This window comes from Lissotriton vulgaris, chromosome 4_1 (genome assembly GCF_964263255.1).
Source record: "Lissotriton vulgaris chromosome 4_1, aLisVul1.2, whole genome shotgun sequence".
NCBI lineage: Eukaryota > Metazoa > Chordata > Amphibia > Caudata > Salamandridae > Lissotriton > Lissotriton vulgaris.
In genome coordinates this window covers 566,814,536-566,839,104 of record NC_141691.1, presented here as the reverse complement: position 1 = coordinate 566,839,104, position 24,569 = coordinate 566,814,536, and the positions used below count along the sequence as shown (strand labels likewise).

General features: G+C 43.4%; 1 protein-coding gene across 1 annotated transcript in view; it reads left to right on the top strand.

Moving 5' to 3' along the window:
- The window catches only part of DCLK3 (doublecortin like kinase 3), a 184,904-nt gene extending 162,744 nt beyond the window's left edge, over positions 1–22,160 (top strand). Inside the window, exons 3-4 of the mRNA XM_086964754.1 lie at positions 4,760–4,927; positions 15,265–22,160. Coding sequence (XP_086820880.1) covers positions 4,760–4,927; positions 15,265–15,461 — 365 coding nt within the window. The 3' untranslated portion in view covers positions 15,462–22,160. The remainder of the gene's footprint in view (positions 1–4,759; positions 4,928–15,264) is intronic.
- Positions 22,161–24,569: the final 2,409 nt, after the last annotated feature.

Genomic DNA, 24,569 nt, shown 5'->3' with positions numbered 1-24,569 from the left:
AGATTTAGGAACGATCTAAAATAAGGCACTTTCCCACATCCACTAAACAATACGCAAATACTAGTGCAATGCAATCTCACCCTTTATGGCTGCTTACTAAGTTCCCACTCCTGTCCACCTAGGGACTTTAGATTCCATCAACCAGCCTACAATCACCTAGTACCCCTATCCATCATATATCAAAGTCCAACAACATATAATGATTGAATCACCATATCCATCTATCTTCTTTTACTTATTTTGCTATCTTTAATTTCTTTCCCATATTGTCTTATGAGGCTGAACTCGTGCTTTTGCTTATATTATGCTCCTGTAGAACCCGTATATCATTACCGGTTGCAAAGTATGCTGCTTACTTACTTATTTCCCATGCAACTGGTTACTCCAGCATCTTGAAGTTGCCTCTGTTTGGTCTTATTTTGTTTAGAAAAAAAATTCAATAAAAATCTTGAATAAACAAATAGCCTTTCCTGAGCAACAGACTGCCCTTAGTGAATGGATAAACACCACTGATACCGCCCACATTCTGCTAAGCCGCACATTGTACACCAGTTGAGTTACTCGTCACAGAATACAAACAACTCTCACTTGCCTCCTATAGAGACTTTTTGAATCCTTTACACAGCACACATCACACACTAACCTCAACTACATACATCTCCCTTTTCAACAAAGACCAGACAGGCCTTCTCCTGAATAACGCAGACACACCCACTACTTCACGTGAAATGGGTTTCAGACCTATTGGTCTTTCTCAAAACCAAAACCGTCAATGACTGCAAGTACACACTGGTAAAAAACATGAAGAAGCCCACGGTTTGACTCACACGTTACACACCAACTCCAACTTTCTCGGGCATGATTAATTTCAGGTTCAGCAGCAGCAGCGGTCCGGTCGCAGGAACACATTTTTTTAAATGATTCCTCGGTGTGCATAGCTGCCAAGGTCTCAGATTGCCATGTGTGACATTTTCAGAATTTCAATGTTATTAAGAGTGACATTTGAAGGAGTATGAGTGACACTTTCTCGTGAGCAAAATGAAGCAATGAAGACAAGGGAAACATAAATATCACAAATTACAACCATTTGTGCAATGAGACACTATACTAGCTCCTCAGTAAACCCTTGCTGCCCTCTGTTGCAAGGGGTGAAATGTCTATTAGGCATTACTGCACAGTGTGAGGCGGATATCAATGAAGTTTGAATGGGAGCATCTGAAGGCCGTGAAAGGCCTAGCGTTAGAAAGCGCTAATGTGCACAGTCCAAAAGAGCGACAAAGAGGCGGAAATGCGTGGATTGAGACATAGATACAGTAACAGGCGCGTATTTACAGACACTGGAATGTAGAGAAATAGTCATGAGGGCATAAAGACATGGGCAGACTGTCACTACAATTTAATTCAGACACAGGTTGGAAAGGTAAAGGGAACTCACACCAAAAGGTAGGGACGCGCTAATGGGGCTTAAAAGTATGGGTGAATTGGCACGGACTATTACAAACACAATGCAGAAAGATAGAAACAAACTTAGAGAAACTGAAAGAGGCCGAAAATGGGGGAAAAAGGCTTAATAAATGAATGTGGCCTTGAGGGGGTAGTGAAAAGTGAGGACATGATGCCAAGCCCAAAATCAACTGCATGACTATGGATTACCCAGACCAAGTAACACGTGCTGTTTTTTAATCATCACGAGGCAGGACTTCTTCCTAGGCTAATGTTTACCGAAAGTCACCAGTCAATTATGCTACAAAAAGTCACAAATCAATACACTGTTTACTAGCGACATCACACAGCCAAACACTTCACAAAGTCCGAGAATGAGATAGCAAGTCTTAAAGCAGTCAGATTTATCGCTTACCTGACTGGAAAGCGGAGTTCCAACTGCTGATAACACTGCAGCTACTGGAAATTGTTTATTGAAGGCAGTGGGGCATGTAATCGGCAGCCCCTCTCTTACTTACACTCCCTCTGCCGTGTCTCGACCTCACTCCTCAGGCTCGACTCTGTGTCCATGAGGCCTCAGCACCTTAAGCTGATATGCTTCCCACATCTTTAGGCCTTAGCATAGCACAAGGCGCGCGCGGCTGGCTATGAGGTAATTGGACCTGCACAACATTCAGTTACTCCATTTGCCCGGGCCTAAAAACTGGTGCTACCTTAAGTGTTTTTTCGGTTCAGGCGCGCACTGTATAAAAGTGCAAGGATGGGCACCACAAAAATCACAGATATTAAGTGTTCTCAAAACACGAAAACTGTAAACTGTTGCGTATTCCGAGCGCATATAATACAGTGAAAACCGTAAGTGAAACAGTTTAAAAGATTTTTTAGCGCTGCAGCAGCCCATGGTGTTAATCAAATCTCGGGTGGGTTGCTGGTTCTTACTTCGAGTCTTAACCTTGACTGCCTTGTTAATCCAGGGCTGACTGCTGTTGTCCAGCGACAGACACTGACTGTCCTGGGCGGCCTCTGCAACCGCGGTCCCAAGCTCCATGTGAGTGCCTCAACAATTAATAATTACATTCACCAATGCACTACTTGGTGGCGGCCCGGCCAAGGTGTGAAGAAGCAGCAGGGAGTGTTTTGCCAGCTCTCAGGCGCCATGCTGAGTGAGGCTGCCAGGCCTTCCAATGCCGGTAATACAGCGCAGCGCTGCTTAGCCTAGGGCACAAATGAGCGTCATGAATCCGACACGGACAGCATACAGAGTGACTGCCCGGCACGCCGTGTGCGGCGCGCTCATTGCTGCCACAACAACTTCCTCCTGGCACTCTCTTTACGCATCGGGCAACAGGAAGTCACGGGACGCGCTGCTGCGCAGCCACGCGCTCGGACTCACTGACAGTAGTGTCCTCAAATAAATTATAAAGGCCGCCGCAACAGGCCAGTGCTGCGGCCGCCGCCCGCAAAGTAGTGCCGCCTGGGGCGGACCGCCCCACCGCACCCCCCTAGCTACGCCGGTGAGGGTCCTTGTCCAGTCACCAACAGTGGGCAATGTCCTGCTTAGCTATCAACAAATTGTCCATTGCTATGAATAATCTCTTCGCTCGACTACCTCCACACACATCCATAAAGTCTCGGAGGGCCATCTTGGAATCTAGTTGAACAAGTCTCTGTACAATTTGGGTCAACTTATTTTACATATGAGCCCAGTATAGTTGTATTACCGGACAACTCAGTACCATATAGTAGAAGGTGTTAAAGGTCACCTTCCATCATAAGCAATTAGGGTCCATTCCTGGATTCATTCTTATCTGCCCAGACTATAGTACACCCGAATTAGGTGTTGAAATTAAAAAAGCCTTAAAAGCATAGACCTCCTCAGGATTCTGGGAGCTATCATTGCCCCAACCCAATCAGTAAGGGGCCAACATCTTGGACATCTTGGATCTCTAAGTTGTAAGAGGGGGTCTGGGATATTATTGACCAATGTTCGATAGACAGTAGAACTGCCCTTAGTACTCAGTTGTGTGATGGTTATTATGGATTCTAACGGGTTGCATTTGGGGAAAGCCTGGTGTTCGGGTGTGCAAGTCCAGAGCATGACATATTTGTATAAATAACAATAACATTGCATTTTATATTGGTCATAGACATTTTCCAGCTAAGCAAATGAGAGGAAATGGTCACTTACAGAGACATCCGATAACTTGGAGATCTCCATGAGATCCCATGGGTGGAATCTCGTCAGGTTCGCAAGTCTTGGTAATTTCACATATATTGGTGGTTCCATGTTACAGAAGACGGTGTCGAGAGTGTTCTGTGGGCCCTGAATGCCAAGGGGCAATCCTTAAGGGTTGGAGGGGGGGTTCATTAACAGCACACAAGTTCCACTTGTGGCGTATGGCTCTTATGTTTATGCAGGGCCGCTTCCATGTGGCATCTGAATACTCTTTTAATACTGCAGCAAGTGCTCATTTATGAAAATTTCAGAAAGGAAACTGATTCCCTCCCTCTTTTTCACGTTTTGTCTGCCCAGTTCTTCCTTGCTCCCACCTTACTTCCTCCTTATCTCCTACCCTCCTTTATTCATTGTCTTCTTCCATCCTCTGTATGATGTACCGTACCCCTATCATCCCACCCATTTGACCACCCTTGCTCTCCTCTTTCTTCCAGTCACATTACACCATCTCTCCTGATTAGAACAATTAAAGTCCTGGCCGTCATCACTGAATAATTTGTTGCACTTAGAAAAGAGTAATTGTAAAAAACACTTCAATGACGATTTTCCCAAAGGAAAAAACAATTAATATCCATAGGATTCTCACCAGAAAGAGACTTATTGTTACACTTACTCCTAGTGTTGACTTCTTAGATCCAGCCAAGGTTCGAAAACCGACTTGATGTTCTAGTCTTAGTCTAACGCCTTTCCACCCCACTCCCCAGGCTTGTCCATCCATGGCTCAAAAAATGAGACTCTGCGATAGCAGTTTGTGGAAGTATTCAATAAATGCTAACTAGGTTCAGTGCTTGAACTGGGATTCTTCCTTAAACAGTATTTCATAGTATCAACACCATCTTCAAGCAGTAACAACATAGCACCAAATTCGGAGGGAATATGATAGGCAAAATGATTTGTCTACACTCACCTAATGTCAGTAAGCCAGAGATTTAACTACAACCCAGGAAACTTTTTTAGACCTGGTCTCAAATTATTTGGGTGGACACTGTTCTTTTCCTAATTTTTAAAAATTTCAGTACAATGATTCTTTTTTTAAAGTGCTACACAGCATATGTAATATTTCTGTTTTCTCTTTGACAGGGTATGGACTGGAGGTAGACATGTGGGCTACTGGTGTTATTCTCTACATTCTTCTTTGCGGGTTTCCTCCTTTCCGGAGCCAAGAACGAGATCAAGAGGAACTATTTCAAATCATCCAGTACGGTCACTATGAATTCACCTCACCGTACTGGGACAAAATTTCAGAAGGTAAGAGATAACATAAAATTGAGAAGCCAGGTTTAATTATATCTGTCAGTGCTTCTCAAGACGTTTATCTCTAGCATCTTTACTCTCCATTGATTTCAGCAATCAGCACTCTCCTCTCGCTTAGGAAAACCAAATGACACACCACCTGGGTCTATGACTTATGAATGACCATTCACTCAATAGCAGCATCTATCTCTAAGTATATTTGCAAAGAATCCGGCTAAGTTTTCAGGTTACATCGCTGATCTTAAGAAACGTGCCGACACTGAGTCAATGCAAATAATTCAGAAGTTTTATATAGCGCAAACTTGACCTGACGGTATCAGAGCACCTTACATGAGCACCAGTAGCGTTACAGAGGGACACATTCTTTTTTTGTCAGGCACGGGGAGACTAAGTGATTTGTCCAGAATCACAAGATGTTTACCGTCCCTGCCGAGACTCCAACCCAGTTCCCCTGCATCAAGGCTGACTATGCTAGCCATAAGGCCACATCGTCTCCCCAAGTTTGATCAATGTGGTTATGTAAATTGTTTACATGGTTTTATTTAAATGCTAAAAAAGCATTACTTTAATATTAAGGATATTGTGTAAACCTTTAGTTTCAAGATATTTTTCATGGTAGTATTATCTTTGTGATTCTAGTACCTCCTCATCAGTGAGGACCTGCTGAATGTACTGCAGCTGTCATTCACCTTCCTGTCCCACTTTGGTATAGTCTTCTTTCAATCCTGGTCCTTGCACCTTCCTTAGTCAGCCTTTAAACACTGTTGATTTGCTGCTACCAGTACCACTCTTATTTTTTTTTAATACCCCCAAAATGTTTTGTGTTCCTTGCTGCACCCTCAGTTATCTTTTTAGATGCAGCTCGTCTGGACGTTCTCTTCCTTGCTATGGTAATTTGTCACACGTTACTCAATAGTACTCAACTACAGCATGGTGTTCTTGCTTAGCTGATGTAATTTTGTGGAACCTCATGTAAAGCGCCCTGATACCTCCGGATCTAGCCAGCGCTATATAAAACTCTTTAAAAAATATATATATAAAAATTGTGCTACCTACCTTGCTTGCCAAGCTCCAGTTAGGTTTTGAGTTCATATTCAAAACCGTTTAGGAAATGCTTGTTTTTCTTTTGATTTTGTCCACTCAATAAGTGAGTTGTTCCTGAGACAGTCATCACAGGTGATATTTCTGCCAAATCCGTGAGCTCAGTTTACAGGAATATTTATTGCAACATGCTCCTCATGAATAATAGTAGACAAGGATGAACTTCTCAGGGTTTTTTTCTTTGGGGATTCTTGTGACATTTTTTTACCTTCCAAGGCAAGACAATAAATTGGGATATACAAGAATTAATTATCTCCCTTCCAACCCAGAAAATAGGACCGTTAATTGGAAGTATTTAAAATGACAGGATTTTTATAAATCTCCACAATGACCTTGCACACTTCTAAATAGTTGGGTATCTTTGCTAAAAGATAATGTGTAACCTTAATTCCACCTGAACAAACAGGGGCAACATTTTAAATGAAGGCAATTATACATTGTTAGCTTAAAGTAACAATAGCGATTTGTAGTTCCCTCACCTCAATTGCAAACTGTCTCTACTGCTTCTGTCTAGAAACAATTGAACAGGTTTTCCTTTGTTTGGCGAAACCTGCAGCAGACATGCCAATTGTGGTAGGTATAATTTGCAGATGCTATGCTTATTTTGCTACTTTTATCACTGCAACAGTCTTTTGTCGGAGGTAAGGGCGATGCATATCTGCCCGTTGAACTTGGACCTTGAATCATTGCATTTGGTTTGGGTTTTATCTGTTACGTTAGAACAAGGGGCCTTTGGTTCTTTGTAATGAAAGAGGGCAACGGTAGTTTAAACTCCAGATCTGGTTCCCCACCATTGTTTTCATTTCTCTTGCTAAAGGGCATAATGGTAAGTAGTTAATGCCTATAATGTAAAGCAGACTGTATACGAGAAACTCCTCCCACTAGAAAACAAAAGCACAACATGATTACCAACACTGTCAAAGGCCCACATTGCATGTCTTATGCTCACCCTCGGTCCTCAGCCAAACACCACAGAATCCTGGGCACATCCCTAGCTGGCAGGAGCTGCCTCCCTGGAGTCTGGACAGTTAAGGGGTAGCATTCCATCTAAATCCTCTTCTCCCACAAGAGTGAGCTGCAAAGTGGACACATACCATAAAAAACCCTAGCCCACCCATTAGCTTAGTAACAAAAATGCTCATGTTATTTCTGAGTAAAGGATTCATGGACCACCAGACACCTCCCTCAGCCTTTTAGACTTCATCCTTTCCTCAAAACACATTTCAAGGCATATTTTATGAATCTCAAGAAAGATGAAAGACAGAGACAGACCCCCTGGGATTGAAACCTTTGGCATTATAATCCTCAAATTTCTGTGGTTTGGGTAATAACCAATTTGCTCGAATATGGACAGATTTACAGTAAATATGCATTATAGTTTCATTTAAACTCATGTCTTCAGAAGACACCTGTATCCCTGAGACATTGATTTCACTTGCTGCAACTGAAGGGCTATAAATAGGGGTCACTTAATTTTTTTAATACACACGATTCTGACCTAGGCCATGGTGAATGGGCTACCTATAGCTTGTGTGTTTTCCCGCTTTCCTTACATCTAAGCCACTCATGTAGGGCCGGTACACACCTGTTTATAGCACCACCAGTAACAGCACAAAATATTGCCTTTCTCAATAAACAAGTCATAACACTTAAACAGATTTTCAGTGTTGATCAACTGCTCACCATGCTACAGCTTAGAACCAAAAACAGCCTATTATTAATCACATAGGTGAAATCTATTCCATTTACCAATGCTTGTAAACATGTCTCTGGCCTGCCATGTGATTCTGTGTGAGCAGTTTTAAAGTGCTATTTCGTCCTGGCAAAATAAACTATTTGCCTGGCTTAAACCTTCCTTTTTAATATATATGTCACCCCTAGGTCACCCCTAGGGTAGACCCGCAACAGCCTATAGTGCTGGGCTGAATGTATTTAAAAAGTTGGACATGTACTTTTAAGTTTTACATGTCCTAGTAGTAAAAATTTAATAAGTAATATCTTTCAACTGGGAGCAGGTAGAAATGTCAAGGTTGGTGTCTAAAGAGTTGTAGTTTAAAGCCCACTTTAAAGGGAAAGTCGGATTTTAACTCACAATTCTAAAAATGCTACTTTTAGAAAGTATGCATTTTTTGGTTCCAACCAGTAGGTGTCGGCTGCCTGTATTCTTGACCATATAACTAGGTGTAGCTGTCAGTCGGTCTGTGTATATTGCTCCCAGACAGTAAGACAAAGTGCCATAGGTTTTGGAAGGATTGGCCATCTCTTACTGGATGAGGGTGGGAGCTGTCACCTACCACACTTGCACATCACAAAGGCTCTGCCTAAGCACACTCACAAAGGGTTTTACACATGTCTATTGTGACCCCAGACAATCTGGCGTTAGGGCAAGGAGGCATGACATTCCAAACACCTATGGGAGTAGAAACCTCCAGAACCTTCTCCTACTTCAAAGTGGGCACCAGATATACATGTTGGATCCTCAGAACCAACTCTTCCGTGCATGTCGAGACCAGTGGAAGAGAAGTGTGGCTCAATGTGGAGAAGTGTGGCTCAATGGTTAGAGCGGCAGACCCTGATGCAGAGGTCTAGCCCGGGACCAGAGTTCAATTCCCCGCCTCGGTGGGTCTTGGGCTCAAAATTCCACGGACCTGATAATTCTCGCCTCGGTGCCTATTCCAATCATGGAGTCCCACTCTGCAACTCTGGGCAATAGCTTGCTTAATCTCCACAACGGCACCCACAACGCTAAGGATGCCTGGCCTCCACCTTGGGGGTGCAGGAGACACATTGTTCCTATCACAATGTTTGTACCTCTTCACATTACTCACACCCCCACCCAGAAATGGGGGAACACTGCTTGTCACCTGGTGCTACAACTTTTAGGTTGTGGAACTCATACACTCCTTAATGCCAAATCAGCAGCCAAGCATTTATGAGCATTCCAAACACAATCATGCACTCTTCCTACCACACAACAGAGGACTGAGCATGATGTCTGGTTGGCACTGATCTAACCTGGTTTTAGTTTGTGTAAAAATGAATCCAGCCATCAGAGCACTTTGCAGATAGCACTTTCATTGCAGCTGTAGAATCTAAAACACAAAGAAGTCTGATCTGGTTACAGTCAGATTACAGTAACACAGATACTATTTATGGCATGTAAATGGGATAGTCTTAGCACAGTTATTTTCCATTACATACTACACACCACAGAATTAGATTTAAATTACTTTGTGAATATTTACTATTAGAGGAATGGACCTTCTATGTCTAACCCAATATTTGCTGTCTATCCCAAAGTTCTCCCACTTCTTGAGTGATCTGAACATCTTGACCAACGATCCATCAAAAACATATGCTTAAGTAGTGGATTATGATATGGACGGCCTATTACTGGTGCATATGTTGAATCACTCTACCATGGGGCAGTTCTGGGCCTTTACCTTGTCTTTCCCTGACATCCTAAAGACAGTTGCTTGACACTGTGTAGTACAGGGCTCTCCAACCTTTTCTGTAGTGAGAGCTACTTCTGATCAGTGAAAATTGTGGTGAGCTACTAAAGGCCAAGCAACTTGCGCATTTTTTGGAGACACCTCCCACACCCTACTTCATTGTCTTTAAGTCTAATTTCTTTGTGGCCCCTACTGTGGTTTGAACAAAATACAACTATAGAGCTGTTCAAAGCTGTCAGCAGACTGAAAATCATAACATAGAAAACTGTATATTTGTCTCACACCTCATTCACCACACTGCTATGCAATGCGTCCCATAACATGATAACTGCAACTTGGTGTTTATCAGGCAAGACAAGGAAGCACATCTAAAATAGGATTAAAAAAACAAAGAAAACACTTTGAACCACCTACCCTACACATGCCATAGCCTGCTAACCATGTAGGTAAGTGCTTCAATGCAGCACATTAGTAAGCGCTATTAAAATGCTTCAATAGAAGGCATCCCCTTTCTTATCAAAAAAAGTAAAACAAAGCAAAAACCATGCTAAATAAAGACAGAACATCAATGGAATCAAAGTGCCTGGGTAAAATCACTGCCTTAAGGACTTATGAGCCTTGCTTAGAAAAATCCCACACAAGAAGAAATTGCATCATCTCAGCCATTAAAATTGTAAACTGCCTCTATTAAACGCAAACCAGTAGAAGTACTTACAAAACAATTTGTTTTGCGTATCTGTTGTGCAGCAAAACACAGCTCCTTGTCACACAAGCAGAACTGCCTTGGCACAAAGGAAGAGTGTGGGAGACAGAACTGGGAGCGACAGGACAGAGAGGGGAAGGGCCTGTTTTGGGAGGATTGGGTCAGTACATGTAAAGCGCTTTGATTTAAACATCGCTGCCACAGCGCTTTAAATTTGAAAGAAGATATAATAAAGCACATTGTCAGCTGATGTTAAAATCAAAGGGCCTTGCATGCACTGAGCCGCTTTAATTGATTACCATGCAAAGGCAAATTTAAAGCGTGCTGTAGTAGTAATTGAAAGTGTCACTTGTAGACAAGAATCTTTGATTTTAACATTGCCTGCCACCGCAGTTGCTGCCCAGTGCCTGTAAGGACCTTGGACTTTAACCTCGGCTGCCACCATGCTTTGTTACTGAAGTCAGATATAAAGCACGGTTGCCGCCGATGTTAAAAAAAAGTCCTTGCATGCACTAATCATGAGTCACTGATGACTACGGGTATGTATAGGTCAGGAAATATATCATATTAATTAAAAATGCAGACTGCACAGCTTCTGAGTGGTGGTCTTTGATAAGGTTCTCCAGGGGATGTGACCGAGGAAGGTTGAATGGCATGCAGATTGTCACAGGGAAGGAATTCTGTCAACGGTAAGGACAGTCAATAAAGGAGACTCTCACAACTCGAGTACTGAGCAGCCAGTTGGAATGCAACAGCTGTCGCCAACTGCCGCTGGAATCCAACACTTTTAGTAGATTAAGGACCAGCTTCCAAGTTTAAAATATGTACCCTCCCATCCAAGGCTTCCCTGTTTGAAGAGCACAACATCTTCAGACTACCCTTGTGAGACGAGGCGCCATTTAACATAAGAGGAACGGCAGCTGGCCTGCTCACATTCATCTGCCTGGAGATATCACTAGCACCAAACTGTAAAGCTGCTTTCACTGACTTCCACACGAAGGCAAATTTAAAGCGTGTTGAAGTCAGTGAAAGCAGTTCAAGGCAGGGAAGGACTTTTGATTTTTAACATTGGCTTCCGCTGTTGTAGCAGCTCAGTGCCTGCAGGATCTTTGCATTCACTGAGCAGCTTTCACATTTAAAGCGTGCTGTAGTCAGTGAAAGCTGCTCAGTGAATGCAAAGATCCTGCAGGCATTGAGCTGCTACAACAGCGGAAGCCAATGTTAAAAATTAAAAGTCCTTCCCTGCCTTGAACTGCTTTCACTGACTTCAACACGCTTTAAATTTGCCTTTGCGTGGTAGTCAGTGGAAGTAGTTGGTGCAGGCAAGGACTTTGGATTTTTAAATCGGCTGTGAGCGCGGTAGCTGCTCCCTGCCTGCAGGATCTTGATTTTAATATCGGCTGCCACCGCGCTTTGTTACTGAAGGCAGATGTAAAGCACGGTGGCAGACGATATTAAAATCAAAGGCCTAACTATGCACGGAGACAGTTTTACCAACAATACTTCTAATAATCTGGGGGGAACACTTACCAGTCCTGCATAGCTTCCCAGCGCAGCTTCCCAGGAGGATGAGATAGGCCAGATGGCAATTATGAACTGCACCACGGCGCGTAACTTTAGGAAGAACGTCACGTTCTTTGGCCCGCCCCGCCCCAGCTAAGCTCATTCAGCTAATCAGAGCAGCTGGTTTGTGAGAGGGCGGGCAAGGCCTTAAAGCTGGTAAGGGCAATGAAAGGATAAAAAATAGAATGTTTAAATGACCTCTCTATAATTAGAAAGTAGCGCGAGCTACTCCCAGAGGGTTGGCGAGCTACCGGTAGCACGCGATCGACCGGTTGGCGACCCGTGGTGTAGTATAATGCATTTGTTGATGTAATGTATTTTACACGCACTGCTCAGCCAGTGCTTGTGCTCTGTGCTCAATAGAATGTTGGAGTCTTGATGTGCCTCGGATTGTTGGGACACAGAGAGGTGAAATGAAAGTTGAACATGGGCTGAGCAGCAGACAGGCTATTCCTGGTGGGGCTCCCCTTCACAACTCAACTACCTGTTGTCTGGAACTATTCAGCATGTTACCTGCTTGAATAAATCATCTTTAATCACAACCTTCCTGCGTGAACCTCCTTACTACACACTGCTTACCCCTATCCTGGTCAGATCTAGTCCTCACTTCTTCTCCAGTTTGGAACTAATATACTCTGAAAAAAGAGTCCTGGCCATCTTGCCTGGCCTCTTGCTCTAGAAAATTGAGCGACATCAGAGTTTGTAATGCAGCAGATGGTATATCCGTCACTTTGTGGTGGAGTAACAAGACCGCTAAACTCTAAATCAGCCCCATAACCTCCCAATGAATCTTTCAGATCTTTACTGTAAAAAAGTAATCTGGTTTGGTGCTCATGTGGAGCTCTCCAGCGCTCCACAGACAGGGCTCGAGCTGTATAAAACTGCTCAAAAAGCATAAATAAATAAACCTCCACTTCCAGCGATAAAACTAATGTTCCTCTTCACTGCATTCTAATTACTTCAGTTATTCTAAAGATCAGAATGTTTATTCCCGTGGATATGCTATTTAATTTTCCTGTGCCCTGTTGAGCCTGTTGTATGGTGTGCAGCTTTATAAAATACATTGTGCTTCTTAAACTGTTTTGTTTTTTGGCAGCACACGTGCTTTTCTCAACCTCCCTTTGTTTCGTCAGCCTCAAAACTCACCAATGCTCATTTAATTTTTATAAAAATAGCAGCTCTTACTTATTTAGCTACTTCTTAAGTTAAGATCAGCTTTAAATGATAAGCTACTCAATGCTATTTCGACACCTTGGCTTACTAAGGGATGCTGGGTAAAAAAGCACTGGCAAAGCCAACAGGTGATGGTTTGCTGTTCTAACCATTTATAGACAGACTTGCTCAAGTGTGCATTTGTACATCCGTTAGCAATGAGGGGCCATATTGATCAAAATGGAACACAATGCAACCAGGTCACCTTGTTGGGCTGTGTTACAGGGAAAGGGCAGGAATGCACTGTATTTAACACAGTTAGGCACATTCCTGCCTTTTCGCAACACTGATGCACAATGTGCTGCCTAGCGCCAATGCAGACACTCTTGCACCATGATTTAAGGGTGCCTGTGTTGTAAGCAGGATTGTGTTTGTGCACAAAAACAGTCCCCTGGGTCATTTTCCTCTTCTTAAGTGTGCTACAGAATGCAAAACATATAGAAAGAGAATACAAACGAGGAGAAATGAAGATATTTCTCCTTGTTGCATCTTCCCTGGGAAGGCGTAGCCTTTTTTCCGCATTCCCAGTCTATCAGTAATTGTAAATCTGGTAACGCGCCATAATCCATGGGTTTTGCATGTGAACACCACCCATGGAACGCTTCCCTGGGACTCTTAACGCAATGATGTGCACTGCGTTGTTTTACTCTGCATTTATCTAGCCACTTAGAGCCACCCACAGTGGCATTGCATGGCTTGATAAATCGCATTTCAAGGGTTGCGGCGCTTTTGCACCATGTTGCATGGTGCAAAAGCTACACAACCCCCTTGATAAATATGGCCCTAGGAGTCGACAGAGGGAGATGCAGTGAGATATAAAATAGTTCCTCATGCAGATCAATGCATAGGCTCCTTTGGTGGAAGCAGGACGCACCCAAACAGCTAACAGCATTAGGTGAGGGAGTAATATTCCTTATGTGTTGGGCCCTGATGTATGTCTGTTTAGACAGTCAACATAGACCTAAAAAGCGCGTGGGAGGTGATTCTTTTAAAAAAATTGTATTACAACACGTGTGTTTACAATCATTAGCAGGGCACGAGTTGGGGGTACATGCAGGTACACGGCTTCCACCGAGTATTTTCACAGGGTGGACGCAGTCCCTCCTGCCAAGAAGTTGGACCCCACATAAATATTTTGAACTTGTCCCAGTGTAAGACACCGGGACACGTTCAGCGGCACCTGCACGTTGTCTTCTTTCCACTTCCAGCACCAACCTGCAGGCAGTGACGGAGCCTTTTTTCATCTCCAGCCGGCCGAAGTTAACACCTTCGCTGCGGCGGCTATTCCGCCGCAGCGCTATGGGGGCGGGGGGGGGGGGAAGCGCGGCGCTCACACGCTGGTGACGGAACCACTCCGTCACCAGCCTCGGGTGAGCTGTGCTGATGATGGAGAGGTTCCGTCATGGCCCCGCCCGCTCAATAGAACGCCCAGTGCAGGCGCAGAATCCGCGTAGGCGCGTCAGGCGGGCCATGACGGAACCGCTCCGTCATCAGCACTGCGCCACCGCGGCTGATGACGGAGCGGTTCCGTCATCAGCATCGAAGAGGTTAAGGGGCCATCCGGCCTCCTTTTGTTTGAATATTATGACTGGGGGCCGCCTGGAACCTTACCTTACACTTAAATGTAAACGCCACAGGGAGAAACAAAGGCATACAGAGTGCCTTCTCTTCACAGGTACTTAACCCCTTGCACGCTTGTGACGGAACCATTCCGTCACAAGCCACGGTGGGGCTGTGCTGGTGACGGAATGGCTCCGTCACGGCCCAGCCGCCGCGCCTGCGCGGAGCTGATTCCGCGCCTGCGCTGAGCGTTCCATTGAGCGGGCGGGGCCGTGACGGAACCATTCCGTCACAAGCACAGCGCCACCGCGGCTCGTGACGGAGTGGTTCCGTCACGAGCATGGCAGCGCCGCGTGGCCCCCCCTCCCCCCTAGCGCCGGGGCAGAATTACCGCCGCGGCCAAGGGGTTAAGAGAGGCATGCTGTTGCCTTTGTTCTGTCCCTGTATATAAATGCATACACTGTAAGACTGTCAGATGGGTTGGTCTGTCCCAGTATTTACACAAATGATTTAAATAGCACTATTTTATTTCTTTTATAGCGCTACATCGTAACGTCATGATGTTATTTCCATACTGTCTTGCTTGGTCAGTCCGCTCAATTCTTTTTATAGGACTCGTGCCCTGATCATTAGGCATTATGTATACTTTACCACATGTGTGACTTTCTGGTTAAAGCATTGTTTAGGTTTAAGAGAATACTTTTCTAACGTGTCCGCATTGATTTATTTTGCTCTAACAGCAGCCAAAGATCTGATCAGCAAGCTGCTTGTGGTTGACCCCAAAAGGCGCTTCACTGCCAGTCACGTTCTTCACCATCGCTGGATTAGTTCAGACGGAAAAAGGAACAACAGAAACTTGCAGCGGGAAGTAACAATGAACCTCGAGCGCCACTTTCAGAGCCGACGCCGGCAGGAGGCTTCCAGCAGCGACCGCTGACGTCTGCCTCGTGATGATCGACAATGCACCAGAAACTGCCTCGAAAGATGCCTGACCTCCCGGCGCACGGCCAGCAATCCTCTCAGAAGTCTTTATGCGAATGGAAAGTGACTTACTATTTTTGTACTCGTACTTTCAAGAATAAAATCCTACTTAATATGTTATAGCGATCCTAAAGTACAAAGCAGCTGGGGATGCCACATCGAAACCATCCGACTTCCACTCTTACTCTGTGTTTTAAATTACCAGCGCGCAGAAACACACCTTCCTACATTACCTGCTGGGATGTGTTTGCACTGTTCACTTAAAGGCATGACAGTCCTGTCGAGTTCTGCCAGCACGTTTCCGAAAAGAGAACACGAGAAAGATTGACGACACCATGTTGTTTATAGCAGCATGGTTAATTCAACAACAACGGTAGCTCAATGTACAGGCCTCAAACTGTTTTATTTGAATCCCGAAATCTAGTTTGTCTTAGTTAATGATCAAAAGTCAAAATCACGAAAGTATAATCTCCAATGACCTTTTTCTAGGCCTGGCATCACAGTGGTGCTTTCTGGGGACCCATCGCTACTAATTCTTAGAACTAAGCATACAGTGGGCTTTGGCTCTGCCTAGATGATTATTTCCCTCTCACCTCATGGTATTGGCTGGGCGGTGTAGCTCTCCGCCTCCTGTCAAATTCAGACTAGGGATTCTTACAATACTAAATTTCGTAAAAAAATAAATATGGTCCTCTTTCTAAATCATTTTGGACCACTGCAATTGTAATTTTGGTGGCCAACAGACAATAACACATTTCATGTTGGTGTGTTCCAAAACATTGCAACTCAGGAAGCATCTTCTAATCTCTCTAATCTGGGCATACAACATAAAAACATAAAGAGGCTTTCGACTTGTGGCTGAGGAGCAACTTACAAAATGTATTCCTACCAGTTACATCTTACATCCTGATGGCATGGTAACTAACACAATAGACTATAATCATCCCATTGAACTAACTAAAGGAACAGGTTTTTAATTATTGTATAATGAAAACTGTTATTTCAGAAACGTAATTTTATATTTGTATGGCTTATCAGCTGAAACAAGTAAATATATGTGATTATATGACCCCCATACCTTCATCTGTTGCTGGTGGTTGCGTGTGCTGCCATGGCTGGGGTGGGACTACATTCCCCAGCATTCCTGCTTGGCAGAGGGTGTCCGACTCTGCTCTCTACTGGTTGCCATCAAGCGCCCAAAAGCATTGTGTGATTCCCGCAGCATGGGATGTGTGTGAGACGTGCCCGGGCTTGTTCCCGGGCAAAGTCTGTGGCAAGATGGGCCCCTCTTAGCCCATCATAGACTGGAAGAGACTGGGTTGGGCCACTCCTCTTGATTTTTGTCCTCCTGCACGAGTCGTCCAAAAACCCTAAGGTACAGTGCGAGATCCCACTCTTATTTTGTTTGTAGTTTTCCCAGATAAAATGTGGAAAAGAAGGTTACCTCTGTTATCACTCTGGGTCCTCAATCCCAACACCGCACTACAATTGACAGCTTCTTGGAGTGGGCTGTTGACATTATCTCCAACGGGATTAAGTAGGCAGAACGGCGGCTTCCCCTCAAAGCTTGCGATATCACCCCAACCGCACTCCCCTTTGATGTTTCTCACATTGACGCCCTGGCTAATGGTTGCCCTAGTGAGCTATCTCTATTTGAAGGGACCAGCGAAGCCAGCAATACTGGTGATGGACTGATGGAAGGGGAGGGCCCAAACAGTCTGCTGCACCTTTGTCTGGGTCTAGCTAGGGAACTTGAAATCCTTATCGGCCTCGCAAGAGCGGAGTATGCTGACCAGCACCCCAATACCAGACTCTGCAGAACCACCAGAGGGAGGCAAGACAGCCCATACCCCCTTCCCGTGATCAACTTTCCTCCAGCCTCTTGCCCGTATTAGCCATTTTAGTCAATGTGTCAAGTTTGCCTCCCGTCACAATGGTGTCAACACAGGGTTTTAAAAATAAGGTGACTCACTGGCTCAACACTAATGTTAGATGCTTCTGCTCCATTTACAAAGAAATCTTCTTTGCATGCAAAGTTGGGGGCATAGGGCATTTAGGAAGACAACACCCCGGGGACTGCATAATTATACATCTTTGAAGACCCCTGGTTGCTGGGGAGATTCTGGCACAAGCTAGGCCTGACACTGTAAAATCAAGCCCATTATAGATTTTGCCTTTCGTTTTTTTTTAATTACAAACATAGCCCCCTCTAACCCTGTAAGACATGGAACCCTAACCTCTACCTACTTTCCCAATAGGTCGCATGCTGCATTCCAGCCATTATCCAGGAACAGATTAATGATTCTCTCAGGCTTGGAGAATAATGACTGACAATATATCAGGGAGCATGATAGTGCCGCAGTGGCCACCATGAACACAAGCCTCTCAAGCTCCATGAGCGCTCTTCCTGCTGTGGAAACCCAGGGCCCCTTGGACTATGTGCTAATCCCCCAATCCCCGGGCACTCTTTGTGTATTTACACACATTAGAAAACCACTGGGAAAAAAATGTGCTTGCTCATCGTCTGGGAACTGTAACATTTTATCCTGGACTATTGCTGGGCTCAAATAAAAGCATGCACATCCAGATTGGAGACATGTTATTGACTCCTTTGATATTTGTATATTCCAAGAGTACAGTCCCTGTATTTAGAACAGGGTTTACACATTTTTCATGTAATGCAAAAGCCTCAGCCAAGGGGCATCTTGCTGGTGGTCTCACTTCTGGGGTTAAAACCACCCTCAATTATGAAATACAAAGTTTTGCCTTCAGTTCACCTGACATCTTAGGGCTTAACCTGGTTCCCTCTAAAGGGGAAGCCGTTCACATGTTACATGTGTACAAGAGACCTGGGGGCCACCACAAGCCCTCACACACTCTAAATATCCTAGAAGAGTGCCTTTCGAGTATCTTGCCAGGTGGATTGACTAGTGCCACATGTGATTTTATTGTAACTTATGAACCCATTGATTGTGTAGATTTTAGCATCACAGAGGATGAGGATAAGGCACTGGGAATTCCACAATTATATCTAAAGCCACTGAAAACGTGCTCCACCCTGCAAACACAACCTTTAGGGCTCACATTGTCACTTGGCCTTAGAGCATGTAATTTCACTTTTAAGCGTCATAATTTCACAATTAGAATTGACTATATCTTTATCTCTCAAAAGCTAAGCCATTGGTAGAAGATATTAGGGTTATCCCCAGGTCTGATATCGACCACAACACTCTGCACTTGAGGCAACCTCTTTTTTGCCCAGGGAGACTGGTCGCTGTCTAGGCTGCAAGGGGAACCTGTTCTTACCAATAACAAGTGGGCCCTGAAATGGCCCTCAGTTTCCTGCGACCCCATTATTATGACACAGATTTACGTGAAGGTTGCTGATTCCATCAAACATATGATTGGAATAGATTCCAAAAGTACTAATCGAGTGGATTGCCTAAAACATCATGATCATATTTTTGATCAGTTGGGTATCTATTTCCATAAAGAGTGTAAAAGACCACTCAAGGCAGGGAAAAGGCATTCATGATTTACCAACCAATGCAGTTTAGCCAAGTCAATATTAATCAACTCTATTAAATCTAAGAACAGTAACCTAATAAAAAAAGCAAAGAGGAGGTACAAATATCAATTATAAAACACAAGAGCAGCCTTGGAGTCGGATGCGTGGGATGACCTAGTCACTGCAGTGAGAGCCAGGGACACAAAATCCTTTTGTAATATCATAGCTAATGGCAGTACATCTGTTGCAACCCATGTTGACTATTTTATGCTGCCTAAAATGTGGGTTGACCATTTTGAAAAGCTCTATTCTGATAAGAAAACCTACCCTATTGACGTCCTCAACCTGGACTAGCCCACTTCTAGGGAACAGCATTATGTTCTTTACTTTTCTCTTTATGAATTGCTTAAGGCCATAGCTGCCATGGCCCCCGAAAAATCCTAAGGCCCCGATGGAATCCTTGGCTATAAATTGCTTCAGAGCACCAAGTGTGGGCGCCTTATCTAAACCCACTGTCCAATTTATTTTTGAGAGATTCTCCCATTCCTAAGACATGGCAGTTAACAGAAATAGTGCCCATATATAAAAAAGGCAACGTGGATGACCGTCGCAATTATAGACCAATCCGTTTGATCGATGGGCTACAAAAATTGGTTTGCCGGCAGATCCTAGGAAAGCTAGTTAACTGGATCCAAGGACATAACATACTTTTGGACTTTCAGGCAGGTTTCTGACAACGTAAACACCATTGACCAAAGCTTTAGGTTGTGCACCTTCTACTGGAAGACAGTGGTAAAAGGGGAGGGACGCTTATACATACTATTTGTGGACCTGAAATCGGCCTCAATTTAATTCCTAGATGCAAATTGTGGTCGGTTTTGGGAAATATGGTGTTCCAAGTAGAGATTCCATATATCCTCATGAGATTACACAAAAAGAATTATGCCCTGGTCAGATGTGGCAAGAAAGGATAATTAACAAGTGCCATCTCAATCCAGAAGGGAGTGAGGCAGGGCTGTGTCCTAGCCCCTACTCTCTTCTCGCCGTATATTAATGACCTAGTAAACTATTTGGACCTCCAGGGCAGTCATGGACCCAATATTGCTGACATTAACTTGCTCATTTCCAAGACACTCTCTGGCGGCTTACAAACTCTAGTGAACAGGTTTCTAAAATTCTGCAAAGAGAGGGGACTGGAACTTAATATTCAGAAGCCCAAGTTCATGCCTTTAAATCCCTATCGTTCAAGGGAGTGCAATATTAGAGCCCAGGACAAGGTATTAGGGCAAGTGCAGGAATTTGATTATTTGGGAGTTAAACACACTAGTAAACTATCATGGCACAAGTACAAAGTCAGGATTCTCCTCAAGCTACAACAAGAGTCAAGGGCAATTCTTACAATGATTCCAAGGACAAAAACAAGACCAGCTACCCCAGCTATGGAGGTATACAATGTTAAGTAAACTAGTTAGGCTTTTATAGTGTGGAACTCTGGGGCCAAGAAACAGTGAAACAGCTTTATTTGGTGGAAAACAAATTTGTAAGAGCTGTGTTGAATCTTCTCCAGACCACCCCTCGCCTTTTACAGCTTATAGACGTAGGCCTGCTCCCAATTGCTTTGACCTTTAAAGTGCGGGCCTTGCTGTATTGGCACAGATTGTGGCCAAAGGAAGCATTGGCACCCTACAGAATCCCTCTGACTAACCTACTGTGCCCCAGAATTGTTAACAAGACCCCATGGTGTAGGTACATTAAGGAAACGCTTTCCAAACTGAACCTGGCCACCCCCTGGGACTCACCGGAATCTGTATCCACAATTACTCGGTCCACACTAAACGAAAAACTAAAACTCTTGTTTTGAGAAGAAGAGATTAGTAAAAAACAAACAAAGGGGAGTAGCACTGATAGATTTCTGGATTGCATACACATTCCCTCGTTTGAGGCTTTTTTATTTAAGATTTTATCCCCCGTAGCGAAACAGTTGTTTTTACGTTTTAGATATCTCACACTTCCAATCAACAGTTTTTGCATAAGATAGGCTAATGACTATTGCACTAGTACCCAATGGCCGTCATGCAATTTAGATGAGGAAACACTACACCAGTTTTTCTTCATTTCTCAAGCTTATGTTTTTGCCCACAAGAAATGGAGTAAGCCTATGTGCCTTCTACTAGGTGTACAGAAAGTTGACCACGCCCTGAGAATAATGAGGTCGGATACTGATGAAAAGATCTATATTTGTGTCTCTAAATTATTGGCTGCGGCATGGCTGACCTGTAAAAGGGTTGATGGTGTGGTAACTTTCTTTGAGTCCTTAGTGGCTTGGTTGCCATTTTTGATGTAACCACCTTTCTGTGCAAGAGAAATAAAAACTATAAATCGTCCTCACGTCAATCAAGTGGGATGCCAGAAAAGTTCTGCAATATTCAGCCATACTAGCCAGTTTCTATACGTACGCAGGTTGATAAGGCACGGCTCACTTTATGCTGATTTGACTTTGACGCCCCTTGATGGTTTATGTCATCATTATGCAACTGTTTATTTTAGTGCTTGGTCACGACCATTAATTGAAGGGTTACTGCAATGCTGTGTACTGTTTTTTATCTATTTCTGCGAATCAGTTTTAATCTAATGCTGTGATTGTCAGCTTTTAGCATGTCCCAACATTAACATTTTAGTGTATGTGCAACAAATGACTAATGTTGCACATTACACCGATAATTCAGAATTTTGTATACTGTTTTACTGTGTTTTGGTTATGTATCTTTTAAAGGATCTTCGAATCCAAAATACACTTTTTGATTGACTGATTGAATATATGCAAGTATCATTCCACAAACTGTCCATAAAAAGTTCAGTGGTATAATCCTACCAGTGTGTCTCATTTCAGGAGTGTTAAAATATACAAATAATGAATCCGCATTAATGGGAAAAACATCTTAAGAAAACGACTTTAAAATTTGTTTAACATCTGGTGTTAGTGTCTTTGTTAAACTTTAAGTATCCATGTTTTTTTTTCTTCCGTAACAGCAATTAGCTTTATAACACAGTTATGGAGATGAAAAATGTAGATTTTAAAACAAAAAGTTCGAGAAGACTTAAGTAACTAAAGTTACTGCCTGTATTCTAATACTTAGAACTTTGCTCAATGCTTCATTTTATGCTAAAATATTGTTTTAAATAAAGACAGGAAATGTTAAACTGCACTGTTTGCTTCCTATTCCTTTCTTCAGGAAGATATTTTGCCAACAATCCTATGCCAGTGTTCTTTCAAGATAGAATGACTTATGCAGTTACTCATTGGACTGGCAGTTATCATGTTGCACAACTGTTGTATTAACAATCACACTTCCCAAGATGTGGAATCTTGGCTAGCAGTCATTTTAGGGGTGTGTGAACATACTCAGATGTGTCTAGCAAAATCAATGGAGGACGAAGCCAGATAACTTTGTTTGACGGGACGGTGACAGTGTACATTAGTCAACATTTAAAAATGTTTAAAAGGTGATTACAGAGACTGTAACATTAATGTAATTTAATACTGTATTATAGTAAAACATTTGTATTTGAGTCATCGAAATCCAAGCTGTTGATCATAACACATTCCTTTATTTTATTAGAATTTAGTAGAGACCCACAAGCAAATATTTCGTAGTACGAGAGAGAGTGAGAGAGAGAGCGAAACACTATTACTAAAAGATTAAACTGTACATGTATAGGCAAATGATCTACACAAATCGCTAGCAATTTTCATAGTTTAGGAGTCAGAAACAAACGTACCGGATGCACATGTTGGGATATGTTGTAAAGATGAAGACACACATATTTAGCAGTTCAAGGAAGTTGACATGGGGATATTAGTGAAGACGGATGAAAGAAGGCCAAAAGAATGATGCAACTGAACAATAAGGCATTGAAAACCTACTGGGACATTAAAGAAAAGCAAAGTGAAGTGATTCAGGAAACACCTAGGAAAACGGAGGTAGATCATATGAAAAACTAACTACAGAGTATAGACCCCAGGTAAAAGGAGCCAAGAGATATATAAAGGAAGATGAAAAATGACAAATGCCTAGAGTAAACATTCAAAAAATACAAATAACAGTGCAGAGCTGATAATAAGGCCTTTCACCATGGTTAACAGGGCTTGGCCAGGAGGAGATTGTTCTTAGTGAGGCCATAATAATTGGACTGGAACCGGAGGAGACTGATCTTGATGAGGCCATAAGGACTGGGAATGGAGAACCTCCAATATGTCTCTATTTTGCCAAGATGACTGGGCCAGCCAACTGAAGAGGTTGCTTAATCGTGTATCTGGTTAGCAGCTTATTCCAAAATAAAGAAGCAGATCAATAATAAGCTGTGTGGCAAAAACAGAGCTACTATTATGGATCTTTTTATATACTGATACCTAGAGCAGTCTTCATTGTGCTTCTGCCACCCAGTCAAACCTTCTGAGACTGGAAACAATCTAGCCTACCATATGCTGTACATGTTGCGATGTGCGAAGATATAATGTCATGACTGTATGGCTAATACACTGTGAGGGACCCAATCCCTATTGTAGTGTTGTTAATATCCCCATGTACATTAATTCTTAAGATAGGTATGAATGAAGTGTGCTTGGTATTTTGAAGTGTAAGGGACTAGACATGAGTAGTCTTTTGTTTGATGTTGTGCATTGAGGATACATGAGTTGCCAAGTTACTTCTCCTGAACAGGGATGCCTAGGTGGTAGAGGTAGACTTTGAGACAGTCATTGCCATATCTCTATTCTTTAGGCAACCCACCATTTCCAGAACATGAGTTTTGAATGACAGTTTAACTATGAAAATATGTTCCAATGGGTTGCCCAATCCGTTGCTCTTAAAATGTTTGAGTTCAGCTGTAAAATTAATGGTAATAGGCAGGACAGGTTAAGGTAACATTTTACACTCCATAGGTAAATTTTGGTTGGCAGACCCTCCTGAACTGGAGGAGTATGCATAGTTATTGCACAATTATGAGGTAGTGGCATTATAAGAAGGCCCTTCTCTGCCTACAGCAATACAGAGAAGCTTGACCTACCTGTCTGGTTGCCATTCACCCTGTCCAGCCATTCCCCCTGCAGCGTTTGGTGGTCCTCCTCAGCGCGGAGCACCGCCGGTTCTAGCCCGGCCTTGTGCTCCTATAATTTCTCCTATAATTTTTATTCTTCTTGTTTTTGTTGAAATATAATTTTATTTCTCCTCTCGGCATTCCTTATTGTATTTTGCTCTTATTCTTTGCTTCAGTCTACGTGCCCCTTGTTATTCGGCCCTGTGGGCCTTGCCACCTCTGACTGGTTCTTGTTGGTTTACATGCGCACCGAACCCCTTTCTCTCCTGCCTCCCAGACTGCACCTACCTCCTGCCAGGGCTGCTCAAGGGAGGCCGCTGCGCTGATGTGTCACTGGCGTACCAAAGGCATGCCAAACGCAAGCCGATCTGCGCCTGTGCGCGACTGGACCGCACCCAGCTCCTGGGCCTGTGGTTCTACTGCCCGACGTCGCTACTCCACCGAAGAAATCTGACAACT